General features: G+C 46.2%; 1 protein-coding gene across 10 annotated transcripts in view; it reads left to right on the forward strand.

Moving 5' to 3' along the window:
- The window catches only part of LOC139048756 (zinc finger protein 271-like), a 344730-nt gene that overhangs the window by 297363 nt on the left and 21396 nt on the right, over positions 1–25971 (forward strand). For 9 of the 10 annotated variants that reach the window (XM_070523327.1, XM_070523328.1, XM_070523326.1 and 6 more), the window contains 2 exons: positions 702–908; positions 6467–6673. In XM_070523327.1, the coding sequence (XP_070379428.1) occupies positions 702–908; positions 6467–6673 (414 nt within the window). Of the gene's footprint in view, positions 1–701; positions 909–6466; positions 6674–8188; positions 8299–25971 lie in introns of those variants that run through there. The other variant, XM_070523337.1, reaches the window with a different exon arrangement.

Genomic DNA, 25971 nt, shown 5'->3' on the forward strand with positions numbered 1-25971 from the left:
GGAAAGAGGTTAGGTGCAGACATACATACATACATACATACATACATACATACATACATACATACATACATACATACATACATACATACATACATACATACATACATTCTTGCTTGCATTTATGCACACACACAGGGAGCTACTCCTAACTGGATGAAATTCCTAAACAATGCTGTTTTATTTAAAAAAACATTTTGGCAAGCAATGTAATGTGTAGGGTACGTAACCGACGGTCTATCAGGGTTACAGAATGAGTACCAGCTGAACTGATGTGTCATTGTGGACAGCAGACAGCTAGGTAGTGTGATCAAATAGAAATTTTGCAAGCACATAATAGTATCAGCTGGCACAAGACATGGGGATCTTAGAGTGGACATTAAACGGGCCGATCATGATGACCCTAGGATCTTGCAGTCTCTTTTCATTATTTGTACTACACCGATAGTTTTAGAATGTATCATAGAAAAAAGTATCTGACATACGTTCAACTGTCATAATTCTTTCACAGAAAAGAGGTTGCTTTGCTTTGGAGTAATCAATGTGGTTTACCACCTGTAGCCTTTTAGGAATACTGAACCGAAAGGGTTATATTGTATTCCATGGCTATGCATTGTAATGTGCCCCTGTATTTATTCTGTTGTTGTATTTACCTCTTTTCGATACCGTAACAGGACTGTAGTCACCCCAAATATTTTCTGCAGGCTTCACAAATGCGATGAGCCTAGCTGACAGCGTCCCTGCCAAAATGGAATGCCACACCCTTTCCAAGGTCGTCGGTCAGGTCGAGGTTGGCATGCAGTGCAGCTTTCCTCTAGCTGACAAGTCTGTTGGGTGCTGCTTGAAAGAATGGAGCGAGTCTAGGAGCATACAGACTACAGAGGCTCCGGAGCAGTTAACCTCCACCTCAGGTGGGCAGTGACTGGCACTTCTCTTACATTTGCTTGCGTGTGTGAGCGTTGTGAAAAGCCAAGTCCTAGTTGCTTGGTATCACTTGCTAAAGTGCGTGTGACATTCTGCTGCTGAGGACAAATTAGCAGGTTGGCAAGCCTTGTCTGCATGCTGATTCAAGCAAAATGCAGAAATAATGCTGTGCTGATCACATTGAAGCAACTAAGATGGCAGAGTTTAATCCAGAGTCCTCATGACTTGATGTTCTTGTAGGCCTGAAATTGCTCTGTGATAATGTTACATCCTTGAGTCCCTTAGTTATGCTTAAAGTGGTGTACTTGTCTAAGAACGGGAATAGAGATCCATGCAGCATGTCAGTCGACCCCTGTGTTTAGGCTGAACAAAATTAAAACAAAATTCTTTACTGTAGTTAAGCCTACTACAAACAAAATAAAACAAATTAAAACAAAATTCTTTACTGTAGTTAAGCATACTACAAACAAAATATACTTTGTTTTATTGATATGCTGATTCATTGAGGGAGGCAGAAACCACATATGCACTGTCAGGAATCTTTTCCAGGAAAGCTTTGAGTTACGACATCCCAAAGCACATCATCAGTAATGACTAAGCAGGACGAGGCATGTGCATCAGTGTTGTAGCGACCATCCGTCACTTTGTTGTAGAGCTCTGCACGGGCCCGGGCCAGCCCGAAAGCCTGGACCCGGCCCAGCCCGCGGGCTGGGCTCGTGCCATTTGGAGATTCTCTCATTCGGGCTTGGGCCAGGCCCGCCCAGGCTTTTTATGTCTCAGACGGGCCGGTTGGGCTCCCCGATCTCGACTGTGTACCTGATGCGAAAGTATGCTTGTCGTCTTGCATGTAGGTACAGCAGGAAGTGCAATGTATTTATTCATCAAAAATGAAAACAGTCTCACAGTGTACCTAGACTCGCAACGGCAGTTGGGCTGGTTTCACCATCACTATGTACGTACATACATATACAGTCGCCGACCGATTTTCTGGACTCCGAAAATTCGGACATGCCCGATTATTCGGTCAGCCTCGCGGCACTGCCATTCTCCCCATAGACCATAATGTATAACAACTGCCGAAAGTTCGGACACCTTGCAACCTCTCGTCTGATTTTTCGGACACTCCTTGAGCCAACTCGGTTGAGAGCATCATGCACCGACTCTGAGCGGTGCATGGTTCGACTTGCGGAACGCCATTTTTGTTTTGAACGGAGCTTCCTTGCTGCCCCACGAAGTGGCGTTACTGAAAATCCCTGCTCATCATCATCGTTTCTGCCTGGTTAGATAGAGTGGCTCTCCAGCAGTTCCGGTTTTAGCTTTGTAAGCCATGTCAAGACAATCCAGCAGCTGATTTGTTTCTTCGCTGACGCTGCGAGCAGGCCGCGTTTTTCGTTTGTGCGACTGGTGTGTGCACGGTGGTGTTTGCTTTGTGTGCTGTGTCGAGGTTTCGGTGACCCAACGCGGCATACGTAAATATCGCGTCAAAGGTCTAATGGCGCCGACAGTGCCCGCCCAGACTGCGCTGGGGAATGCCGGCAAGCGGGTGCCGGGAGGCCTAAGACTTGTTGCCTTCCGATGTGCTCCCTCAGGGTGTCTACCAACCGGGAAAATCGGGAATTCTCAGGGATTTCGTGTAGTCTGGAAAAAGTCAGGGAAAACTCAGGGAATTTGGGCCTCTATCAGGGAAAATTAGCGGCAATTTTATTGAAAGGGTCGAAAGTCACGGTAATGCTGGCTCGAGTAGCAGACAGGAATCGTAATGAATCGTCTTTTACGCCCTGTCGTTGGCAGGAGGAGTTGCCAGTGTACAGTCAACGAGCGACTTTCCGAATTCCCAATAATTTGGACGGCTTCGCGGCGTCACCTCGTAGCCCATAGTGTCAACGTATCAGAACGTGGGAAATTTCCGATGCAAGAACTCTTTGCCGTCCGATTTTTCGGACGTTTTGCCGCGACCGCAGGTCCGAAACGGCATTAATCAAAGGCACCACCGCTGCCGTCTTGATTACTTCGCCGCCTCGAACCAGCACTCTCGCACGCAGATCCGCTGGCACCCGTTGCCACCACTGCGGCAACGCTAGGCCTAGCTGCTTCGACGTTCGCTATGAAGCTTCTTGCCAGTGGGTGCCGAACTTTTTATTGAAAGAATTCGCTGCTGTCAGCAATGGCACGGACTCCACCTTAGTGGTCCTCGCGATTGGCTTAGAAACCTGGAAAACACGGTGCGTTGCATAATGTCGGTTCGTGAAAGTCAGCTTCGCCTCTGTACAGAAATGTTACTCGGTAAAGCTTACGGAAAAGTATTGCAGTGAAGCATAACAAGCGTGGGAAGGGGCTATTGCCACGGAATACAGTATGTATATCTTAATTATGCACGCGGGCACCCGGCATTTCCTGTCACAGTACGAGCACAGATATGCCTAATACGTGTACCGACAGGCCTTCAGAGCGTTTTCGAACGTGCCTGTGGCGGTTTGAGCCCCTAAGGGCAGTAAATGACACGCATTTATTTTTTTCCAACTGGCTGATTTTTCGGACGTTTTTGCGGCCCCTAGGGAGCTCGAAAAATCGGTCGTGGACTGTGCAACTGATCAAGATGCTTCAAATGGTCCTTGGGGCGAACGAGTGGCGGAAGGCGGACAAGAACAGAAGTGAACTACGCATTGAGGAATAAACGAGAAAGGAAGCTTGTTGCCGCCATTTTGAAAGAGCTTGAGCTCAAAAAATAAAGTTTTGGCTGATGCCGAGATGCAGGTGCCCTCATCCAAACCAAAATACACTCTTTGAAGCAGTGCAACACAACACTAGGGCGTCGTGCGCGGGCTGAGAGTAAGTCAGGACTGTTGAGGTTGACTTACGAGCTGTTGAGAGAGAATCTCAATTGTGACAGAGTTCAGGCCTCATCCCACTGAGGTTGCTATCAGTTGATAGAAATAGCTCATATTATAATATATTTGCCTTTGTATGCATCTCCTTTTTATTCGTATTTGATAATGTCCGACCCTATTTGCAATTGTTTTCGAAGACACTTTATTTGCTGTGCATTTTACTAACCCCTGCCTTCTATTCTCTTTTTGAATAACATCAACACTGCTCCTTAGTATTCAAATTGGATTAAGTTGCTTTTTTTTTCATGTGCTTACTAGAGAGTGACAGCATCAGGCGATATGGTTTCAGCCCGTGTTGATATAAAACATAGTTCTGCATCACTCAGGGAAATTTGCAATGGCACTCGGGGAAAACCTGGAAAACTCAGGGAATTTGGAAATGTCAACTTGGTAGACATCCTGTCCCTACTGACGCGGAAAATGTTCTGCCGAGACCTGCGCAATGGTTGCATTGCGATTCCGGACACCGTCTCATTTGACAGTTTCATAGGTGCTGACACTGCTGTATTGACATGCGCAGAACTCGACGACGGCAAGATCATTCGTCAGGTTTCTGCTGCACCGCCGGAGATGACGCTCCACGTGCTACGCTGCCGTCGCATGCGGAGCGTGTACAAGCAGTGACTGTGCTTTCAGCCACTAATAGTGACCGTACGACCCTCTCCGAGATTCAGGCTTATCTGATTGCGCGTAAACGGAACAGCGTGCAACGGCGCATTCACGATTTCTTCCAAGCCTACTGCCGAGCCCGAATAAGTGTGTGGAAATAAAGGATTTCTTTTTTTTTTCTTAATCTGCTTTTTCGGACACCTGTTTATTCGGACATTTTCGCAGTCCCCATGAGGTCCGAATAAACGGTCGGTGACTGTATACATACATACATGCATGCATGCATGCATGCATGCATACATACATACCTACATACATACATACATACATACATACATACATACATACATACATACATACATACATTCTTGCTTGCATGAATGCACACACACACGGAGCTATCCCTAACTGGATGAAATTCCTAAACAATGCTGTTTTATTTCAAAAAAACATTTTGGCAAGGAATGTAATGTGTAGGGTACGTAACCGACGGTCTATCAGGGTTACAGAATGGGTACCAGCTGAACTGATGTGTCATTGTGGACAGCTGACAACGAGGTAGTGTGATGAAATAGAAATTTTGCAAGCACAGAATGGTATCAGCTGGCACAAGACATGGGGATCATAGAGTGGACATTAAACGGGCCGATCATGATGACCCTAGGATCTTGCAGTCTCTTTTCATTATTTGTACTACACCGATAGTTTTAGAATGTATCATAGAAAAAAGTATCTGACATACGTTCAACTGTCATAATTCTTTCACAGAAAAGAGGTTGCTTTGCTTTAGAGTAATCAATGTAGATTACCACTTGTAGCCTTTTAGGAATACTGAACCGGAAGGGTTATACAGTCGCCGACCGTTTATTCGGACCTCATGAGGACTGCAGAAATGGCTGAATAAACAGGTGTCCGAAAAAGCAGAATAAAGGAAAAAAAATGAAATCCTTTATTCTCACGCACTTATTCGGGCTCGGCAGTAGGCTTGAAGAAATCGTGAATGTGCCGTTGCATGCTGTTCCGTTTACGCGCTATCGGATAAGCCTGTATCTCGGAAAGGGTCGTATGGTCACTATAGGTGGCTGAAAGCACAGTCACTGCTGGTACACGCTCCGCATGCGACGGCAGCATAGCACATGGTGCGTCATGTTCCAACTCGGTCATCATCCGGCGGTGCAGCGGAAAGCTGAGGAATGATCTCGCCATTGTCAAGTTCAGCGCATGTCAGTACAACAGTGTCAGCCCTTGTGAAACCGTCAATTGAAACGGTGTCTGGAATCGCAATGCAACCACTGCGCAGGTCTCGGCTGAAAATTTTCAACATCAATAGGGGCACATCGGAAGGCGACAAATCCTAGGCTTCCCGGTACCCGCTTGCCGGCATTCGCCAGCGCAGTCTGCGTGGGCACTAGCGGCGTCATTTAACACTAGACGCGATGTTTCCGTATGCCGCGTTGGATCACCGGAACCTCGACACAGCACACAAAGCAAACACCACCATGCCGACACCAGTTGCACAAACGAAAAACGTGGCCTACTCGCAGCGTCGTGGGCGAAGAAACAAATCCGCTGCTGGATTGTCTTTACATGGTTTACTAAGCTGAAACCGGAATTGCTGTAGAACCGCTCTATCGAACCAGGCAGAAACGATGATGATGAGCGGGGATTAGCAGTAGCGGCAGCAAGGAGGCCCCATTCAAAACAAAAATGGCGTTCAGCAAGTCAAACCATGTACCGGTCAGAGTCGGTGCATGGTGCTCTCGATTGAGTTGACTCAAGGAGTGTCCGAGAAATCAGATGAGAGGTTGCAAGGTGTACGAACTTTCGGCAGTTGTTATACATTATGGTCTATGGGGAGAATGGCGGTGCCGCGAAGCAGACTGAATAATCGAGCATGTCCGAATTTTTGGAGTCCGGGAAATCAGACGGCGAGTGTATTGTACTACATGGCTATGCATTTTAATGTGCCCCTGCATTTATTCTGTTGTTGTATTTACCTCTTTTCGATACCGTAACAGGACTGTAATCACCCCAAATATTTTCTGCAGGCTTCACAAATGCGATGAGCCTAGCCGAAAGCGTCCCTGCCAAAATGGAATGTCACACCCTTTCCAAGGTCGTCGGTCAGGTCGAGGTTGGCATGCAGTGCAGCTTTCCTCTAGCTGACAAGTCTGTTGGGTGCTGCTTGAAAGAATGGAGCGAGTCTAGGAGCATACAGACTACAGAGGCTCCGGAGCAGTTAACCTCCACCTCAGGTGGGCAGTGACTGGCACTTCTCTTACATTTGCTTGCGTGTGTGAGCGTTGTGAAAAGCCAAGTCCTAGTAGCTTGGTATCACTTGCTAAAGTGCGTGTGACATTCTGCTGCTGAGGACAAATTAACAGGTTTGCGAGCCTTGTCTGCATGCTGATTCAAGCAAAATGCAGAAATAATGCTGTACTGATCACATTGAAGCAACTAAGGTGGCAGAGTTTAATCCAGAGGCCTCATGACTTGACGTTCTTGTAGGCCTGAAATTGCTCTGTGATACAGTGAAAGCTCGTTAATTTGAACTTCAATAATTCGAATTTATGGATAATTCGAACTGTACGATTTGGTCCGGCCCAGCTCCACAGAAGTCCATGTATAAAGAAGTCCGTTAATTCGAACGCGAGAAGGTTCCCTCACGGATAATTCGAACTACGCTCGCCTGGCACACGGCCAGAGAAACGCGCCTACTGCCTACACACAAGGCTGTATTGCCTCCGAAACGGAGAGAATGGCGAGAGAAGGCAAAATTGGAAAAAATCTAACCGACGTGGGGTCAGCCAGGAGGCAGCGACGGCTGCCGCCTCTCCGTTCTATGTAACCTCCGAGACTTCTTGCCCGTTGCGAATCTCGGAGGCTTTGCAAATCTTGTACAGCTGCTAATGCTGTGCGGAGATGGCACGGCAAGCGCCAAAACACAGCGAATCAAGTACGTCGCAGCTGCGCTTGCAATCAAGAACCAACGAATCAGGGCCTTCGCCGCCTTCACATGTTCAGCGTGTTTGTCTCGGCAGTCTTCGTCGTTTCTGCACCTCTGTTTTCAGCTTAGAAGGTATCGGCCGTCGCGATTCATTGTGATGGTGTTAAGCCTCGGCTAACGTTCGTTTCGGTGGACATCGGTGGTGTGGTACAGTCGGACCCAGAGCTTCGACTTGAAGATGGCGTGTACCCGCGGCACACGCCATCACTTTCTAACATGCCAAATTTCTGACACGCCCTACTGCTTCCAAATCGCAGTGTACTGTTGCTCTCCATCACTTTCGTTAGTTCGAACTTTCGTTAATTCAAACTGAAGCGGCTTCCCCTTGTGGTTCGAATTAACGAGCTTTTACTGTAATGTTACATCCTTGAGTCCCTTAGTTATGCTTAAAGCAATGTACTTGCCTAAGAACGGGAATAGAGATCCATGCAGCATGTCAGTCGACCCCTGTGTTTAGGCTGAACAAAATCAAAACAAAATTCTTTACTGTAGTTAAGCATACCACAAACAAAATATACCTTGTTTTATCGATATGCTCATTCATTGAGGGAGGCAGAAACCACATATGCACTGTCGGGAATCTTTTCCAGGAAAGCTTTGAGTTACGACATCCCGAAGCACATCATCAGTAATGACTAAGCAGAGCTAGGAATGTGCAACAATGTTGTGGCGACCCTGCGTCACTTTGTTGTCCCCTCTTCTCGAAAATCCAGTTTTCCTTGCCATGGGGGTCCTTGCTCTAGAAATCCAGTTTACCTCGCAGGGGAGGTCATTGCCTGCTGGTCTTTCTTGGAACATAGGCGGCTGCCTGACTGGGGCGCCACCACAGCCACTTGGCAAATGTGCGTTTACAATTGAACAAAGCCAATCGAGTGTGCATTCTCAAGCTGTCATAATGTGTATTCCTTACCTACCCTGAAGAGGGGTCCCAACAAGTGGAGATGCAGGACATTACATTTTATTTTCGAACACTAGTTATGGACGATGTTACTCCTACAGCTGCTGACAGAGATGGTGACATGATTACATCTGCTGTTATTGCCGCAGAGCTTCAGCTTCCCAGCTTTTGGCCCAAGAATCCCGTAGTTTAGTTTATGCAAGTAGAGGCCCCTTTTTAACTCTTACGCATTGCTTCGCAGGCAGCAGAGTACCTGCACGTCATTGCCATGTTACCCTCCGACATCGCTGTTGCCTTAGGTGACGTGCTAGTGGGTACGCCTTCGGTCACTGCATATGATGACCTGAAACACATGGTCCTGCAGTACCTCGAGCCATGAAAACAGAGTAGGCGCCAAGAGCTCCTCTTCGAGGAATTCGGCGACGAACAAGCGTTACAACTGCTGAACTGGCTGCATTAATTACTGGGCGAGCACTCTGTAAACAAGAGCCAGCTTCCAATTTTGCACAAGATTTTCTTGCAACACCTCCCACAATTCTTAGCATGGTGCTATTGGGTTCCGGTGAGATGAGCCTTGATTGGTTAGCTACGTTTGCTGACTGCATGTGACTGCTCGTGTGCGCACAGCTGCCTATCGCTATTCTGAGAGTCTTGGAGCCAAGAGGCTGGCTCTCATGCCTAGAGGAAACTGTCGACCACTTTACCAGTGCACTGGAAAAGCTAGCGACTGGCAGCAACACTGATGACCAACGCCAGCATAACCATTCGGCTTCACTGTCTCACAGTGCACCTAGACTCGCCATGGCAGTTGGGCTGTTACCACCTTCACTTTCGCAAACAAGCAAGTTGTTGTGCTCAGCCCTGTTTGGGGCAGGAAATGCACCGGCCAGTCGCTAACGACGGCATGCGATGTCGGCCCTCAAATGAGTCACTTTTTCATGGTTGTCAACCACGTCACTGTCACCTGCCTCCTCGTGGAGATTGGAGCTGAGCTGTCTATCGTTCCTGCCACGGTAGCAGATCGCCAGTAGACCAAATCCACACCCATGCTCCACACAGGGAACAACAGTGCCATCGTGTCGTATGGGCTCTGGTCAATAACGCTAGCCATTGGACTCGGGCGCTTGTATTGGTAGGTGTTTGTGATTGCCGACGTCAGCTTGACCCCAAGGCATCAAGGCACTGGAATAGTGGGTGCGGGCAATCGAGGACTTCCCCTCTCCAACCTACTTCCGAAGGTTGCTTGAGTTTTGGGGGCTCGTGAATTTTCGCAGGTGCTTGAAACACATCCTGTGCGCAAGTTCTTCAGCCACTTACTGATGTGCTGCATTGTGACTCAAAAAAAAAAAAAAAACATGCCTACCTTCCATTGGTACTTGGAGCAAGAACACTCCTTTCAGAAAGCCAGAACATGATTGACGACTGCAGTGTTTATTTATTTATTTAGCATACCCTCGGGGCCAGTACGGCATTATAGAGGGGAGTGGTTACAAGCAAAACGGGTAAATTCAGCAAACAGGAATTAATGAAGCAGAAGGTTATTTATATATATATATATATATATATATATATATATATATATATATAAACGAGAAGAAAGGGGGTTAACCGAGGGACCCGATATTTATTAGTCATATAATGAGAAGCCAACAAACACTGACACCAAGTACAACATAGGGGAAATTGCATCTGCTTAATAAATGAAATAAAGTAATGATAAATTAATGGAAATTAAAGTGGATGAAAAAACAACTTGCCGCAGGTGGGAACCGAACCCACAATCTTCGCATGTCGCGTGCGATGCTCTACCAATTGAGCTACCGCGGCGGCGTTTCCCCATCCACTTTCTTGGGTATTTATGTGTACTAGTAGAACCCTGGGAGTGTTAGCCAGCGCCCCCACTCACAGACCTTGGCGGCGGACATGGAACGTCTTTTTTGCCGCAGGCGTCACGAGAACGTGATCTTTTTCGGGTGAAGGCAACTGGTCAATAAACCCACATATGCTACCTGAAGGCATCAATGTTGCCGGATTCGAGACCCTCGTTATGTAATAAACGAGAGGAAAGGGGGTTAACCGAGGGACCCGATATTTATTAATATCGGGTCCCTCGGTTAACCCGGTCCCCTCGGTCCCCTCGGTCCCCGGTCCTCTGTTAACCCGGTCCCCTCGGCGGTCCCCTCGGTCCCCCGCCGCTCCGGAAACTCCGCCTCCGGCGGAGTTTCCGGAGCGGCGCCAATTCGTTTGTTTGCGCAGGCCACATTTTGGCTAGCGTAGTGTGTGGTTGTGCTGTTGTGCTCTGCGACGCTAGGCCTAGGTGCTTCGACGCTCGTCAGCGAACTCCACTGTTCAACTTGAGGACTTCGCTTGCCTTCAATGGCCCCCACTCCGTCTTCGTCTTCGCCGATGGCATCGAAGCGCAAAAAACAGTACCGTCAGTTAACGATGAAGAAAGCAGCCATTATAAAACAAGTCGTGAGGGGCCGATCGCAGGCGGACGTGAGCAAGGAGTTGGGCATTTCTGACCAAACAGTTTCGGATTTCCTCTAGAACAAGGGCAAGATCTTGGATGTGGCCGAAAAACCATCTGGTGGCCAAAAAAGAATGCAAGCCAAGGTGTTCATCCAAAGCTTGAGGAAGCTCTCGTCGTGTGGCTTAATTCGATGAAGAGTACGCGAGTTACTAGTGATCTTTGCTACAAGGTATTACAATGTACGAAATGGCTACGTTTCAAGCCTTGCACGCAGCAACAACAAATCTATCAGCACATAGCACCCCTCCGAGCAGTTAGCAGAAATAATCGGATAGTAACCCCACTAAGGAAATTTACAAGCCGCTGTTTCAAAAATTTTTGCCAAGTAGAGAACGAAAAGAAAAATATGCTAATCCTGATTCAATTCATGAGCAGAAAGATTGGCTAGCTTGGAATATGTATTGAGCCTCGCTTTTAGAACAAGCAGAATATATGTCGCTCGCCCCATTTGGACATTACTTAATAAGCTTCCACAGTTCTTTTGCATGTTTTCTGACGCTCTCGCCAGAGCTTTGTGTCATCCATCCAGTCACTATCTGTGATATCTCCCGAAACAGAGGTTTGCTAAGCTGCACTGGCGCCATACACACCCTTTGTAAAAATGCAGAGGCAACGGAGGCAGCTGAGGCAAGTAATGGACGTTCCACCATCTGATCAAACATAGCAGCGCCCATGGGATCACTGTAAAAAGGGTCTGTAGGTCTTCCGGCTGCAACATTCCGTGTGAACAAGAGAATGTGCGACGCGTGCAAGATCGAGAACAGTATATAGCTGCCTGGTCTCAAGTGATAATCATGGCACACACAGTTTATTTCTCTGGTACCCTTCAAATCCCCGCTTGGGTTGTTGCACCCTACACTCGTAGCTATCACCACCAAACCGATTGCAACTAGCATCTTCACCTATCTGTTTTACAGCGCATGGTGCGTAGTGCCATTGGTAGCAAGCTGCACACCTTTAGTAGGCGATAATGCAAACGTGGCATCGTTTCCTGCTGCAGGCGGTGTGATGTGACCACCACATTTCACTTCAGTGGCATCAGGCGTCACCCACCAGCTAGATTTCGTTTCGGTTTCCTGTCGCCCTCTGAAAATACCACGCACTAGGAAAACAACAAAATGCGTCAGCGTCTCGTGCCGCAATGTTCAGCGCGACGCTTTGTATTACATGGTTGTCAACAAAAGTTGTCTCAAATTTTTTAAATTGCTTAGGATCGTAATTTTCCCAGATAGTACCATATTTACTCGCATATAACCCGCACCAAAAATTGAAAAAATGTGTTTAAAAAGTGGGGGTGCGGGTAATACGCGAATATTCCGGAGAAGGGGGGCTCGGCGGGTCGGCTTCACGGCAACGCGCGGCCTGCCGTGCAGAGTCCGCATCCCCATCGACATCAACGTGTGTTGCAGTGCATATTAATATTGCACCAACCTTTTGACCACCGAAGGCCAGTATGGACTGAAAGAAGACCACGTGGAAGCGGAGACCATGGAGCATATCGTTTTGCGGTGCAGAACACTTCGTCCGGACATTGCCGAAGACGCGGCGATAGATATAGAGGGTGCCCTGGGATTTGCAGGGGAGGACGGACGTGTGGATGAGAGAAGGGTAGTGGTGACAAAGAGTAGGTTGGAAGATTGGTGCAAAAGGGGCTAGGGACGAGTGAGTCTATAAAAGAGGGACAAATTACAGTTCACAATACGAACAAAATTACGGGGGAAAAAAAAGGGGGGAATCCTAGGCTAGGGGGCGCAAGCCACCACCGTTACAAAGGGCTAAGCCACTATGATCCATCCATCCAGCCAACAAGAGGCCAACGCAGGTCACAGCCAGATCCACATCCATAGTCTGTTTAGTCCCACGCCAGCCACGCGTTTCGCATGCTTTGCATACGCTTTGTTCAGACGTTGATGGGCCTTGAGTAAGGTGCCGTTTCTTGTACGCCCAGTTTGCACAGTTCGCCAGCCTTGTCTAGGCATCATGAGTGTGTCTCGGCGGCAATCATTCACGGCGAAGGAGAAACTCAGGATCGTCGCCGCTGCTGAACAAATCGGCAACAGAGCTGCTGCGAGAAAGAACGATGTCGACGAATCTTGCATTCGCGACTGGCGGAAGAAAAAAAACTCTCTCGAAGCTGCGAACAAGGACAGGCGAGCGTTTCGCGGCCCGAAGACTGGCGCGTACCCTCGCCTCGAGACGCAGCTTGCAAAATTCATCGAGGAGCAGAGGAGTCGTGGCCACGCTGTGTCTACAGAGATGGCGCAGATGCAAGCCCTGAAGCTGGCCCGGGAAATGCACATTCCACGCGAGTTTCATGCGAGCCGCGGATGGCTGCAGCGCTTTATGGCCAGGCATGGATTTTCGATGCGGCGGCGAACTACCATGTGCCAGCGGCTTCCCGACGCTTACGAGGAGAAGCTGCTCAACTTTCAACGTTACGTCATCGGACTGAGGAAAGAGCGCAGCTACTTGCTATCTCAGCTGGGAAATGCTGACCAAACGCCAGTATATTTCGAGATGCCTATGGACACGACCCTGGAAAAAAAGGGCGCAAAATCTGTTAGTGTGCTGACTGGCGGCAACACCAAGCTGCGCTGCACAGTGATGTTGTGTGCTTTGGCCGACGGCACCAAACTGCGCCCGTATGTAATATTCAGGCGCAAGACTCTACCGAGTACACCACTTCCCCCAGGAATTGTTGTGCGAGTGGAAGATAACTCGTGGATGAACAGTGACCTCGTCATTGACTGGATTCAAGCAATCTGGGAAAAAAGACCAGGTGCCTTGTCGGCACGCCGTTCGATGCTGGTGCTGGATTCGTTCCGAGGCCACTGCACTGACGCGGTGAAAGCTCGCCTCGCTGACAACGGCACAGACCTTGTCGTAATACCTGGCGGCATGACTTCCATGCTCCAACCACTCGACGTGTGCATCAATAAGCCTTTCAAGGCTCACATGAAGCGGCTATATGCCCAGTGGATGGCCGATGGCCTTTACGCCCTTACGCCGACGGGACGCGTGCGAAGGCCAGCTATTGCACTGCTGTGCCAGTGGATCGTAGATGCATGGGGGATGATCCCGGCCGACATGGTACGCAAGAGTTTCAAGAAGTGTGCCATAAGCAACAGCCTAGATGGTACCGAAGATGATTACGTCTTTGAGAGCGGCGATGAAGCCTCAGACGGCAGCAGTGAGAGTGGCGACGATTGACAATTGAACGACAGCACTGACAACGTTGCGGCAGTCGTTTTCAAATATATTTGTTTTGAAAACTAAAATGGTGACTGTTTGCTCAGTTGTAACTTCCTAGTCCTCATTTTTTCAGGTAAGTGTGCGGGTTATACGCGAGGATATTTTTTTTTATTTCATGGGGTTCAAAGTTAGGGGTGCGGGTTATATGCAAGGGCGGGTTATACGCGAGTAAATACGGTATGTTTTTTCTCGTGGTTTTTTCCAAAACGTATGAACAAGGTTCTGGTGTATCTACATTTTGCGACTGTGCGATTTGCATCGAGCTCTAAGACAAGCAAAAGCGAACCACCTCCTTGGTGTTCATCATCATGGTATTTCAAGTATGCAGTATATCACTCAAGCACAGCACTGGGCAAAATTAAGTAAATTTTTCATACCGCTGGTGCTGTAATAACAGTTAAATTATTTTTGCCATTTAAGTTGCCAGTTTCAGACTTCCCGTGCAATTACTCTGATGTTCTTGCCAGAAATTATAATTCTGGTTGGTGATTCATAATGCTAATGTAGCATTGAAAGGTGAAAGTCCCGAGACAGACAAACCGTCCATGTGATGTAGGTCATCATGTAGCACGCCTTCCTAGAACTCTGGCAGTGCTTATGGTAATTGCACTACTGCCCTCCATCAGCTGACATTTCACCATAATAAGCTATGTCAATTGTAGGGATGTTTGTGGGGATCAGTGTGAGTTTTGTTCAGACCCGCTCCTATGAACGTGAAGTTAACCTACTGGGTGTCAAATTTGATATTTATCTTGGAACATAACTGTTTTTGAAGAATAAAACCTTTTCTTCGGTAGGATCACTCAAATTTTTAATGTAAACATAGATACCGTAAGTCATCAAATAAAAAAAGACAACATTTTTGTTTGCCATTCTGTTTGTTCGAAGGTTGTTTGCCAGAGGAGATAAACTACCTATGCAAGCAACTATTTTTATAGACAGCATTTGTTTTCTCAACATTACCGATATTTCAAATTTAGAGGACTTGTATAATGTGAAGAAGAAAAGCTTGTGGAATGCAAAAATAGAAAAGAAACAATAAAAATAGCCAAATGTATTTAGAGAGGCAGAAAAAAAGGTTTGCCTATATGAGGCTGGCTGCATTATTGGCGTAGTTGTTTTTCAGAGTGGTCCATTTTAATACACTCATAGCGGCAAGATCACGCTGAATGTTCTGAAATCTTCTCTGAAGTCTGGTCGTACCATGCTTCGATGCTTTTCTAAGCCACTAAAGTGGTTTTTAGGCTCATCTTGAGCACCAGCGCTTCGTCAGTCTATCGTAAGCACTGCGATGAAGGGGTGGGTTATTTTTAGTGTTTTGATTGAGTTTATGAACGAGTGACCACTCACTGCTTTTTCGTAGCTTGCCCAATGTAAATACTCTGATTGCTATAGTTTGCAATTGCTTTCACAACCTGCTCTGATCGTCAGGTTTACTGCTATAAAATGCATTTCTAGCTGCTCCATTATGGCACGTGCCAGCACCAACACAGTCCACAATACGTCGGAAGAGCTGGTGAAACCCTATAGAATTAGCTAACTCGAGAGACTCAAGCTCACCGAGCCAGAAAACGACACCTAAGCCTGGGATACAGAGTAGACGAACAAACAAAGACAAGACGGGCAAGGAAGGAATATCATTGCAGATATGAAAGAACATCAAAGTCACAGCACTAGCGTGGAATGTGGATACAGAGTATTCCTCGGGATGAAAAACGGCAAGGATCAAGACGTTAACAAGATGTACGAAGACAATGAAGATGTCGGCTATGTGGATGCCAAACCAGACAGAGGAATGGAGGCGCACACAGTCAGTGATGAACGATAGAGGAGAGCCTCTTGAGGGCCCCCTCAATTGCCACCTGGGACATGCACTCACGCAAAGAGATAGCAGTCGCCCTCTTGGCTGCAGGGGAAAGGAAAAAGTAGTGGTGATGACGGATGCAAGAAACAGCTTAAACCAGGCAAATGATTAGCCATGATGCCGTAGGATTTTACTTACACGCTAAGTTTTTGACATTCCTTTGTGTTCCAGCTAAGAAGCATAGATCTATGCTATGTACTGTATAACCCAGATACAGAAAACAAGTTTGTAACAACCCGGTTAAGGCTTACAACTACAATGCAGAGTCTTTCTTAAAGGGTTTTCTTCTTCTATCATTAATTGCTGCAGAAATGAACATCCCAGGAACATGTGTTCTCAGAGGTTATACACATACAAAAACAGCATCTTTAGTAGAGGCATATAACCGTGTTCTTGGAAAATAAAGATGACAATGTTGTGGTTTGTATATTTAACACTTTTCCTTGCCCCAATCCATTTATTTATATTTCTTGGTTCTGTCCTGAGCAATGGTTTAGGAGTCCTCAGGGGCCAATGTGTTTCTACGTGTTCTTTACAAAGGGGCGCAATATTTGCAAGGATGAAGAATCTGACCTATCTGTGATGTGTAAAGTCAAACCTGTCTAAATGTCAAACATGTTTACGTCGAATTATTCCTTATATCGAACAATTTCTTAAAACGCTGTTACAACTAGAAATTATCCCAAAAAATGGTTACATAGAACAAAAATGGCCACTACTGATATACTGAATTTCAAGAAGCATAAGAATGCCCCAGAAGTTCCTCATGCGCGGGGGCCGGGTGACCTGCCAACACCACCCAGAAAAAGATGGTTTAGCCCATCTGCGCAGCTCTACCGCCACGAAGAGATAGATAGGGTCGAAGTAGCCCAGTTTAATTCCGCACAATCAAGCCGCGGGTTGGCACTTCCCTACAAAAAGTTATCCAGGCCTGCACTGCTATGCTTCCTTCCACAGTTATTGTGGTTGTTTTGTTATGTTGTTTTCGTGCCTGTTTTCTTCATTGTTTAATGATGTCTAGGCGAAGTGGCAGAGTCTGCTGCTGACCATGAAGGTAGAAATTATCGAGTTGAGGGCAGAGAGAAGCAAAATCTGCCATTGCTGCAGCATCTGGGCAAACATTAAGAAGGAAATGATTCAAAACTGATTCTGTGCTGCCTTTTCCCATGGTTCCTGTGACCATTGTTGAAATTGTTCCAACAAATGCACTGGCTACTACAGTCGCCGACCGTTTATTCGGACCTCATGGGGACTGTGAAAATGTCCGAATAAACGGGTGTCCGAAAAAGCAGATTAAGAAAAAAAAATGAAATCCTTTATTTTCACGCACTTATTCGGGCTTGGCAGTAGGCTTGCAAGAAATCGTGAATGCGCCGTTGCACGCTGTTTCGTTTACGCGCAATCGGATAAGCCTGAATCTCGGTGAGGGTCGTACGGTCACTATTGGCGGCTGAAAGCACAGTCACTGCTTGTACACGCTTCGCATGCAACGGCAGCGTAGCACATGGTGCGTCATCTCCCGACTCAGTCATCGTCCGGCGGTGCAGCAGAAACCTGACGAATGATCTTGCCGCCGTCGAGTTCTGCGCATGTATATGCAGCTGTGTCAGCACCTATGAAACTGTCAAATGAGACGGTGTCCGGAATCGCAATGCAACCACTGCGCAGGTCTCGGCAGAACATTTTCCGCGTCAGTAGGGAGCGCACATCGGAAGGCGACAAATCTTAGGCCTCCCGGCACCCGCTTGCCGGCATTCCCTAGCGCAGTCTGCGCGGGCATTGTCGGCGCCATTAGACACTTGACGCTTTGTTTACGTATGCCGCGTTGGACCACTGAAACCTCGACACAGCTCACAAAGCAAACACCACCGTACCGACACCAGTCGCACAAACGAAAAACGCAGCCTGCTGGCAGCGTTTTGTGCGAAGAAACAAATCAGCTGCTGGATTGTCTTGACGTGGCCAGAGTCCTTCCATGTTTTTTCTGGTCACGAAACTGCCGCCTCAGTTTCATATAGCGCCAGCGCCCGCCGCTAGAGGCGCAACCGTGCATGAGAGGGCATGCGAACGCCGCTACCGCTGTGGTTGTGTGTGGGGCAGCCTCGGTATTCTAGCTTTCTCAACTTCCTCAACGATCACTTTAGTTTCACGTAACTATTTTTAGCATTGAATCTAATTAAATTACTGCCTGAGCGTGTCTTCTGCAATGATATGAGCGCACGGGACGAAAAAAAAAAAGCCACTCATAACATGGAGCTTGCGGCGGTCTCAGACCGAAAAAAAAAAGAAAGATCTGGAATTTTAAGAGCCAGAACCGCGATACGATTATGAGGCACGCAGTAGTGGGGGACTCGGGATTAGTTTTGACCACCTGGGATTCTTTAAAATGCACCTAAATTTAAATAAACGAGTGTTTTGCATTTCGCCCCCGTCGAAGTGCGTCTGCTGTACACGGCCGGGCGGTCTCGGTCCGGATTTCTTCGTCATCGCCGTTCGCCTCAACGCTTCGATGGGCTCCGCTTTTTAATATTTGCCTTAAATTAAACACCGCGCATTCGCAACAAAACGCCAGTGGTCCCACTTATCACCAGATGAGTAAGCGCCAATTCTCCGTTGCGCATAGCGCCAGATTGTTCGCCGAGCACAGCTGTTCAGTTTCTGTTAAACTGTGGCAGAGGACTCTGTGGGCAGTATCTTATAACGAGATCAAAAGAATGAAATTGCTATTGCAAAGGACTTAATGACAAAGAAAAGGGAACTGAGCTGCTCCATGCGCTTAAGATTTCTTGCAAAGCGATGCCATTTCTGAATAAGATTTGGGTAGAATTAATGCAAGACGAACTTCGCTACTAAATGTCTTCGGTGCGGCTTTTAACAACGGATTAAGGCGAACCTGAAGTGTTAGGACCTGCACAGTTGAAACTAGCTGTGATTAGGCAATAGCCTCAGCAAGCAGTCGTTTAGAAGCGTCAGTAAGCCCAGCACTTATTCACGCTGCTCGTGGTTTCGACGAAGAAACGACGAGACTAGGTATTTGGGTTAATTCGCAACTATTTACAATATGCTAAAATGTTGCAATCACCGGTCCTGATATTATTATCATGGTCGAAAAATGAAAAAAAAACTTTATAATTCGATTAAGAGAAATAAAACGTGTTGGTGCAAAAACAAAATACAAGCACCATCATTTATTTATCATGTAAAATAAGCGGAGCGAAATACAGGTAGCACAGAGGCGTCCGGTCATAAATGGTCCACCATTCACAATGCAAGAAGTTTGTTAAAAGCATGACACTGATATTATACGCATAAAGAAATAAGATTAAACGTGAGAGGTATGCATTGGGAGGCACGAAACAAACACCAGCAAACGAATGGCAATAAGTACAGAATGCATAGTCGATTGTTTCTATAAACAAAAAAGTGTCGAACTGTCGATGAGCGGGACCGAGGTTTGGGCTTTGTCAGGTACGCTGGAAGGCCTTCAAAAATCCTTGGAACGGCGTTAGTCTTCAGCGTCGGCTTCTCACGCTCCAGGGACATGTCGTCGCCGTTGATGTTGAAATTGTACGCAGTGACGATGTCCGAGGCGTCAAAGTGTTTCGCGCACTTACGTGTATACTTCGATTCGAAATTAAAACCGCCACTTTCCTGCCGCGGTATGGCCCGCTTCCATTTTTCGCGCTGCTCCTTGTTATTAGGTAAACAGAACGACACCTTTTCGGTCGTGCCCTTGTAGCCGGAACGGCACCCAGGCACGCAACACGTGTTCGGCATCGTTGTCCCACCCCACCACTTCAACCAAACAGCCCTACACTCGAAAAATAGCGCAGCACATGCACAGAACGCACCCGATTACTCAGCTCGCCTCGCACTGCGCACGAGTTTCGGTACGCGAACGATGCCCTCTGTGGCACAGTGGCGCCGCGTCGCGGCACCTTTGCGCAGTATATGAACCTCTCCCATAGAGTGACGGCGGAGTTTCGTGACCAGAAAAACATGGAAGGACTCTGACGTGGCTTACTAAGCTGAAACCGGAACTGCGGCAGAGCCGCTTTATCTAACCAAGCAGAAACGATGATGATGAGCGGGGATTTCCAGTAGCGCCACTTCGTGGGGCAGCAAGGAAGCTCCGTTCAAAACAAAAATGGCGTTCAGCAAGTCGAACCATGCACCGGTCAGAGTCGGTGCATGGTGCTCTCGACCGAGTTGGCTAAAGGAGTGTCCGAAAAATCAGACGAGAGGTTGCAAGGTGTCCGAACTTTCGGCAGTTGTTATACATTATGGTCTATGGGGAGAATGGTGGTGCCACGAAGCTGACCGAATAATCGGGCATGTCTGAATTTTCGGAGTCCGGAAAATCGGTCGGCGACTGTACATCTAAATTGGAAGGTCAGGCTGGCACAATTCTGCCAGCTATTAAAGACTGTTTAGCTCCCCTACAAACCACCTATAATATCCCACAAGAAGGTCCCATGCCGTTTCTTGACCTTTGACTGTCTTGTTTAGTAGGGCATACTTGCTTATTGAGGATGGCAGAGCAAGCTGGGTCAAAGCATTTTTAAACTTTTCTCAAAGAGTCGTATAAACCTACAATAGCCTTCAAACACCCCACATTCTGTCACTGTAATCTTTTGGCTTTCCAAGAAATAATTTTTATTGGCTGACTTCACAGACAGGGTCATGAAGCATTCAGATGGAGAAATACTGGCTTAATTAAGAAGGGTCATTAGGAGTTCCTTGTTTAATCATACTTGAAATCACCCTCGAGATTCCAGAAATAAAAAAAGCAAAACTTGTAATTAAATTTAGCATCTTTGTTCTTTCTTTGGCATTTCACAACCTTTACTTTTATTTTATTTTTGCAGCATCGAGGCTTTCTATTCCTCTGTCAACTGCCAGATGTGACAACTTGAAGCAAGGACACCTCCACCAATGTCAGTTATGTGGCTGTGAGACTGATGAACTGTCTCGCCTGGAAACACATGCCAGTGTCCACACTGGCAAGAAGCCATTTCAGTGCCCTTCATGCTCTCTGAGCTTCTCACAAGAGAGACACCTTATGACACACCTGCACACCCACTCAGAGAAGCCATTTCAGTGCTCTTCATGTTCTCGGAGCTACTCAGTTGAGAAGAGCCTTAAGAGACACCTGCGCACCCACACACAGGAGAAGCCATTTCAGTGCCCTTCATGCTCTCGGAGCTTCTCAGCAAAGTGCTACCTTAAGCAACACCTGCCCGTCCACACAGGTGAAAAGCCATATCAGTGCCCTTCATGCTCGAAGAGCTTCTCAGAAAAGGGCAGACTTATGAGGCACCTACGCACCCACACAGGGGAGAAGCCATTTCAGTGCCCTACATGCTCTCGGAGCTTCACAGAAAGGACCAGCTTTATGTATCACCTGCGCGTCCACACAGGTGAGAAGCCTTATCAGTGCCCTTCATGCTCGAAGAGCTTCTCACAAAAGGTCAGCCTTATGAAGCACCTACGCACCCACACAGGTGAGAAGCCATTTCAATGCCCTTTATGCCCTCAGAACTGCTCAGTAAAGAGCAGCTTGAAATCCCACCTGCGCACCCACACAGGCGAGAAGCCATATAATTGCGCTTCATGCTTTCGGAGTTTCACACGAAAGTACTACCTCAACAAACACCTGTGCACCCACACAGAGGAGAAGCCATTTCATTCCCCTAATGCTCTTGGAGCTTCTCAGAAAAGGCCAGCCTTATGAAACACCTGCACTATCACCCACACAGGCCGAGAAGCCATACCAGTGCCCCGTCATGCTCTCGGAGCTTTTCACGAAAGAGCCTCCTAAAAATCCACTTGCGCACTCACATAGGGGAAAAGCCCTATCAGTGCCCTTCATGGTCTCGGAGCTTCTCAGAAAAGTGCAGCCTTATGAGACAGCTGCACACCCACACAGGCAAGAAGCCATATCAGTACCCTTCATGCTCTCGGAGCTTCTCAGTAAAAGACAAGCTTATGAAACACCTGCGCATCCACACCGGTGAGAAGCCACATCAGTGCCCTTCATACTCTCGGAGATTATCAGAAGAAAGCAACCTTATGAGACACCTGCGCACCCATGCAGAAAAAAAGCCATTTCTGTGCCCTTCATGCTCTTGGAGCTTCTCAGAAAAGGCCAGCCTTATGAAACACCTGCAAACCCACCCAGACGAGAAGCCATTTCATTGCCCTTCGTGCTTTCAGAGCTTCTTGTTGAAGAGTGCCATGAAGGTACACTAGTGGATTCATACAGGTGACCTGCCATACAGCTGCACCATCTGCTCCAACTCTTTTACACGGTCTCATCACTTGAGCAGACATAAGAGAGCACAGCATTATGATATTGTTGGGTAGATCAACAACCATGTCGAGCTAGAATCCAAATTACAAATCTACAGACGTGTAGCATGTTGCCTAGTGTTCTTCTGCATCAGGTAGCACAAATGTCTCGTTGTGCTTTTAAAGGAGTCCTGGAACACTTTTTTCAGGTTGCCATGTTTGCTCTAGATCTTTTTTCAGCATGTAAGAAAGAATAGAGCAGAATAAATTGAGAAGTGTCCCGCACAGCCGTTATAACCGAGAAAAAAATGTAAACATAAAGTTAAACCTTGATATAATGAAGATGGTAAAATCAGCAATTTGCTTTGTTGTGGCTTTTCATTATTCGAAAAGTAATCCACCTTCAATCCTTTCTCAAACAATACTGTTTGCATACCACTACGAACTATGTATTTTCATTGTAATAATTATTATTACACTACAGATATAATCATCAGCTTTCCAAGCTCCTCGCTTGCCTTTCTTTTATCCCAGTGGTCTCTTTTGGTACATGTGAACTTGTTCTTCTAGGTCATTTCGTGTGTTGCTTCTCGGTTCCGGTTTACGTGGTTCATTCTGGACATTCTTTTGTTCTTACTCTATTCACGCTTGTTTGGTTTTTCTTTGTGTTGTTGTGCAACTGGGTTCTTTCTTAGGACAATTGATTGTTCAGTAAGTTATCTTCCCACTGTTTATTTCATCAGAGCACTAAATAAAACGCTTTCTTTAATTAGTATTCATTGTCTGTTCTTGGTATTTTAATACTTGAATGGCAGTGTGCAATATAGCGATGTTAGTATCTTATTCTATCAGGGGCTGCAAGAGAAGTTGAGTGACAGCAGTTGGAAGTAAGTTATTAGCACATAAGGCACTTATTATAACTAATATACACAAGCAATTTACGTGTTGAGTCAAATGTCAGGTGCCCCATGCCTAATTCATTCTTACATTTTATTTCAAGAAATGTATCGGCATTCGTGTAACCACTGGTGAGACATAAATCTGTAGAAATATTTATATAAAATTTACATTTCAAATCGAGCATACAGAGACACTTGGACTGTATCATGTTTATGTGCAGAAGGCAAGAATTTAGGCCAATCATGTTTTTTGACATTTGTAAAAGTTTTTAGCAAATTGCAGTTGTGGAACTCTCTCGTGAGGAATCTCCTCACCAACAAAATTGTTCACAGGGCCTGTTCTTAAGATAATAAATTAATAATTTTTTTGTTTTGATTGAGTTAGTGTGAATATTTGATGCTTTGAATGGGTACTTTGTAAACACATATTTTGCAGTAGCCTTTAAACAATTTAAGCATTATGTGTGTAACTCCGTTCACACCCATCGCCATAGCGTAGGCTTAAAATATGATCACGTGATTAATAGAGGGTGTATACGTTGCTAAGCAAGCTACACTTTCCCGGCTATACAGGGATTGTTTGCTCTTGCTATGTGTGAACAAATTCCTGATTTGTTCGTTATGCTCCAATTGTGCTTTTAGTAAACAGTGCTTCATAAAATGCCAGGGAACAACCGGAACTTGCCAATCTTATCAACAGCTGGATGTGGACATTGTTTTATACATATTTTGATTATAGCTGTTCATTTTTTGAAAACTATTTGAAACATACTAAATATTTGACTTGTTTCGCTTCTGACACTATTCCATCTGCATTCCATTTAATCTTAAAAATTAATTTTGCACACCACTAGTTTAGATGTGGGAAACAATGTATCGACATATAATAGGTAAACATGCGAGACAATATCTTTCTCTCTGACAAGTTCAACTCCAAAGGATTACCTCCACATTCGCTCAGCCATTTTGGTGACATGTACTTCTTCATGCTTTGGCACTTTACAGCCACGTGAAGAGGCACCTGTGCCAACACATGACCGTTGCAGTGCAGGTTCTTTCAAAGTTTCTTTGTAACTTGTGAACCCAAATAGCATTTATCTATCCAAACAGTTCAGCTATGTAGGTTTCTTTGTATTACGTAAAGTCTGAACTGGGAATATACATACGTGTACAGCATGCTGCATGACATCCTTTTGCTCAAGCGTTACAGTACGCTCAGATATGTTGAGCTGCCGAGGTAACTCGTAGCATGTTTCAGCATAATCTGACAAACTATTTCATTGTCTTTTAACAATGTAATGAAACAATTGAAAACATTGATATGATCTGACACATGATACTGACATCAGCATACCAAATTCAAGTAGGGTACCAGTTATGTAGGCACATATTGTGGAATTAGATGTATCATTAATTTACAAGTTCTTTAGTTATATTGCAATATAGTTTAGACCAGGTGAGTTGAAGCTTGCAGAGACATTTTTAGTAATCAGTTTGCCGCTCATATATCGGTGACCATGACGATGTAACGTTCCTTGATGGTAACGGCTAAATAGTGAAGTATTTGTTTATTTGCTATGCCTAGAAAAGACTCCTATGTACACTAAATACTCAGTAGAGATAAGTTGCGCTCGTCTTTCTGTGGCGCGACTATCAAGTCGCCATTGACTCCTTCCTATGAAGGCCCCTTTTGTGTGGTTTAATGATGGTGGTTTAATATTGACATTCACGGCAGAGACAGTGTCATTCGACTACATAAAACCAGCCTATCTTGAACATTAACTTTTCATTCCTTCAGCCATTCACACCTAAGCCTCCGGCATTCTACAAGGGATCCTTTTTAGCAACCATCCATCACTAAGCAGTGCCTCGCTGTCGGTGTCAGTGCCCCTTGCTCCAGAAGTCCAGTGTGCCTCGCTGTGGGGGTCATTACCCCCTGCTGTTTTTTGTAACCGGAGTGGCTGCTCAACAGGGATGCCACCACAGCCACATGGAAAACCTACTTTTACTCTTGAATAAAACCAATCGACTCTTCAATCTCAAGCTGTCCAAACATCCTTGCCTCAGCTGAACTGAGCTCTCAACAATGTTGTCAGGCAATCAGCAGCATGCATTAGGCATCTGAGGCATATGCCAGTAATCACTTCATTTGACCTGTAGGCATCTTGAGGTGACTGCTGGCCGTAGGCTCGTTTTCGTCCTCTTTCTTCAATAGCAGCTTCAGAATTTTCGCACAGCGTTTGCAGACTGCAGTGGCTCACGGGACCGCTTCTGTACCGCCAGTTTGCCCCAGCGGATAGTTATTCTTCTGCTGCACTCTTGTTACAATGTGCTACAAGCATATGCACCTTTGTAGATGAGAAAGTCAAGCCCTTTCCCTTTGTGAAATGACAGTGGTGAGCAATTCAATTGCCGTTGCAATGAATTGAATCTCATGTCATCGGAGAACTCGTGCGTGGTGCTCAAAACAAATTCCACCACAGTGTCTTCAAGTTCACTGTCAAAAGGGTAGCCATTGCGCAACAAAGCTTCCAGTGAAAGTCAACAGTTGCACTGTTTTCTTTCTATTCACAGAATGCAGTGCAACAATGCTTCTTTTTCACTTCTGCCCATCTACATTCTTTTGAAATGGAGTTATAAAGTCGAGCCCTGACATGTTATTTTTGCTCTCTGTGCAGTGTTTACATGTGCTTGCACAAAGTTTTCAAAGCTGGCGTGTTCGACACAGTAATGCCAAAAGCGATGATGCTGTCTCCATTTTTTGAAAACTACAAACAAGAAATGTTTGTTTTGTTTCACAGTACACTTG

This window comes from Dermacentor albipictus, chromosome 8 (genome assembly GCF_038994185.2).
Source record: "Dermacentor albipictus isolate Rhodes 1998 colony chromosome 8, USDA_Dalb.pri_finalv2, whole genome shotgun sequence".
NCBI lineage: Eukaryota > Metazoa > Arthropoda > Arachnida > Ixodida > Ixodidae > Dermacentor > Dermacentor albipictus.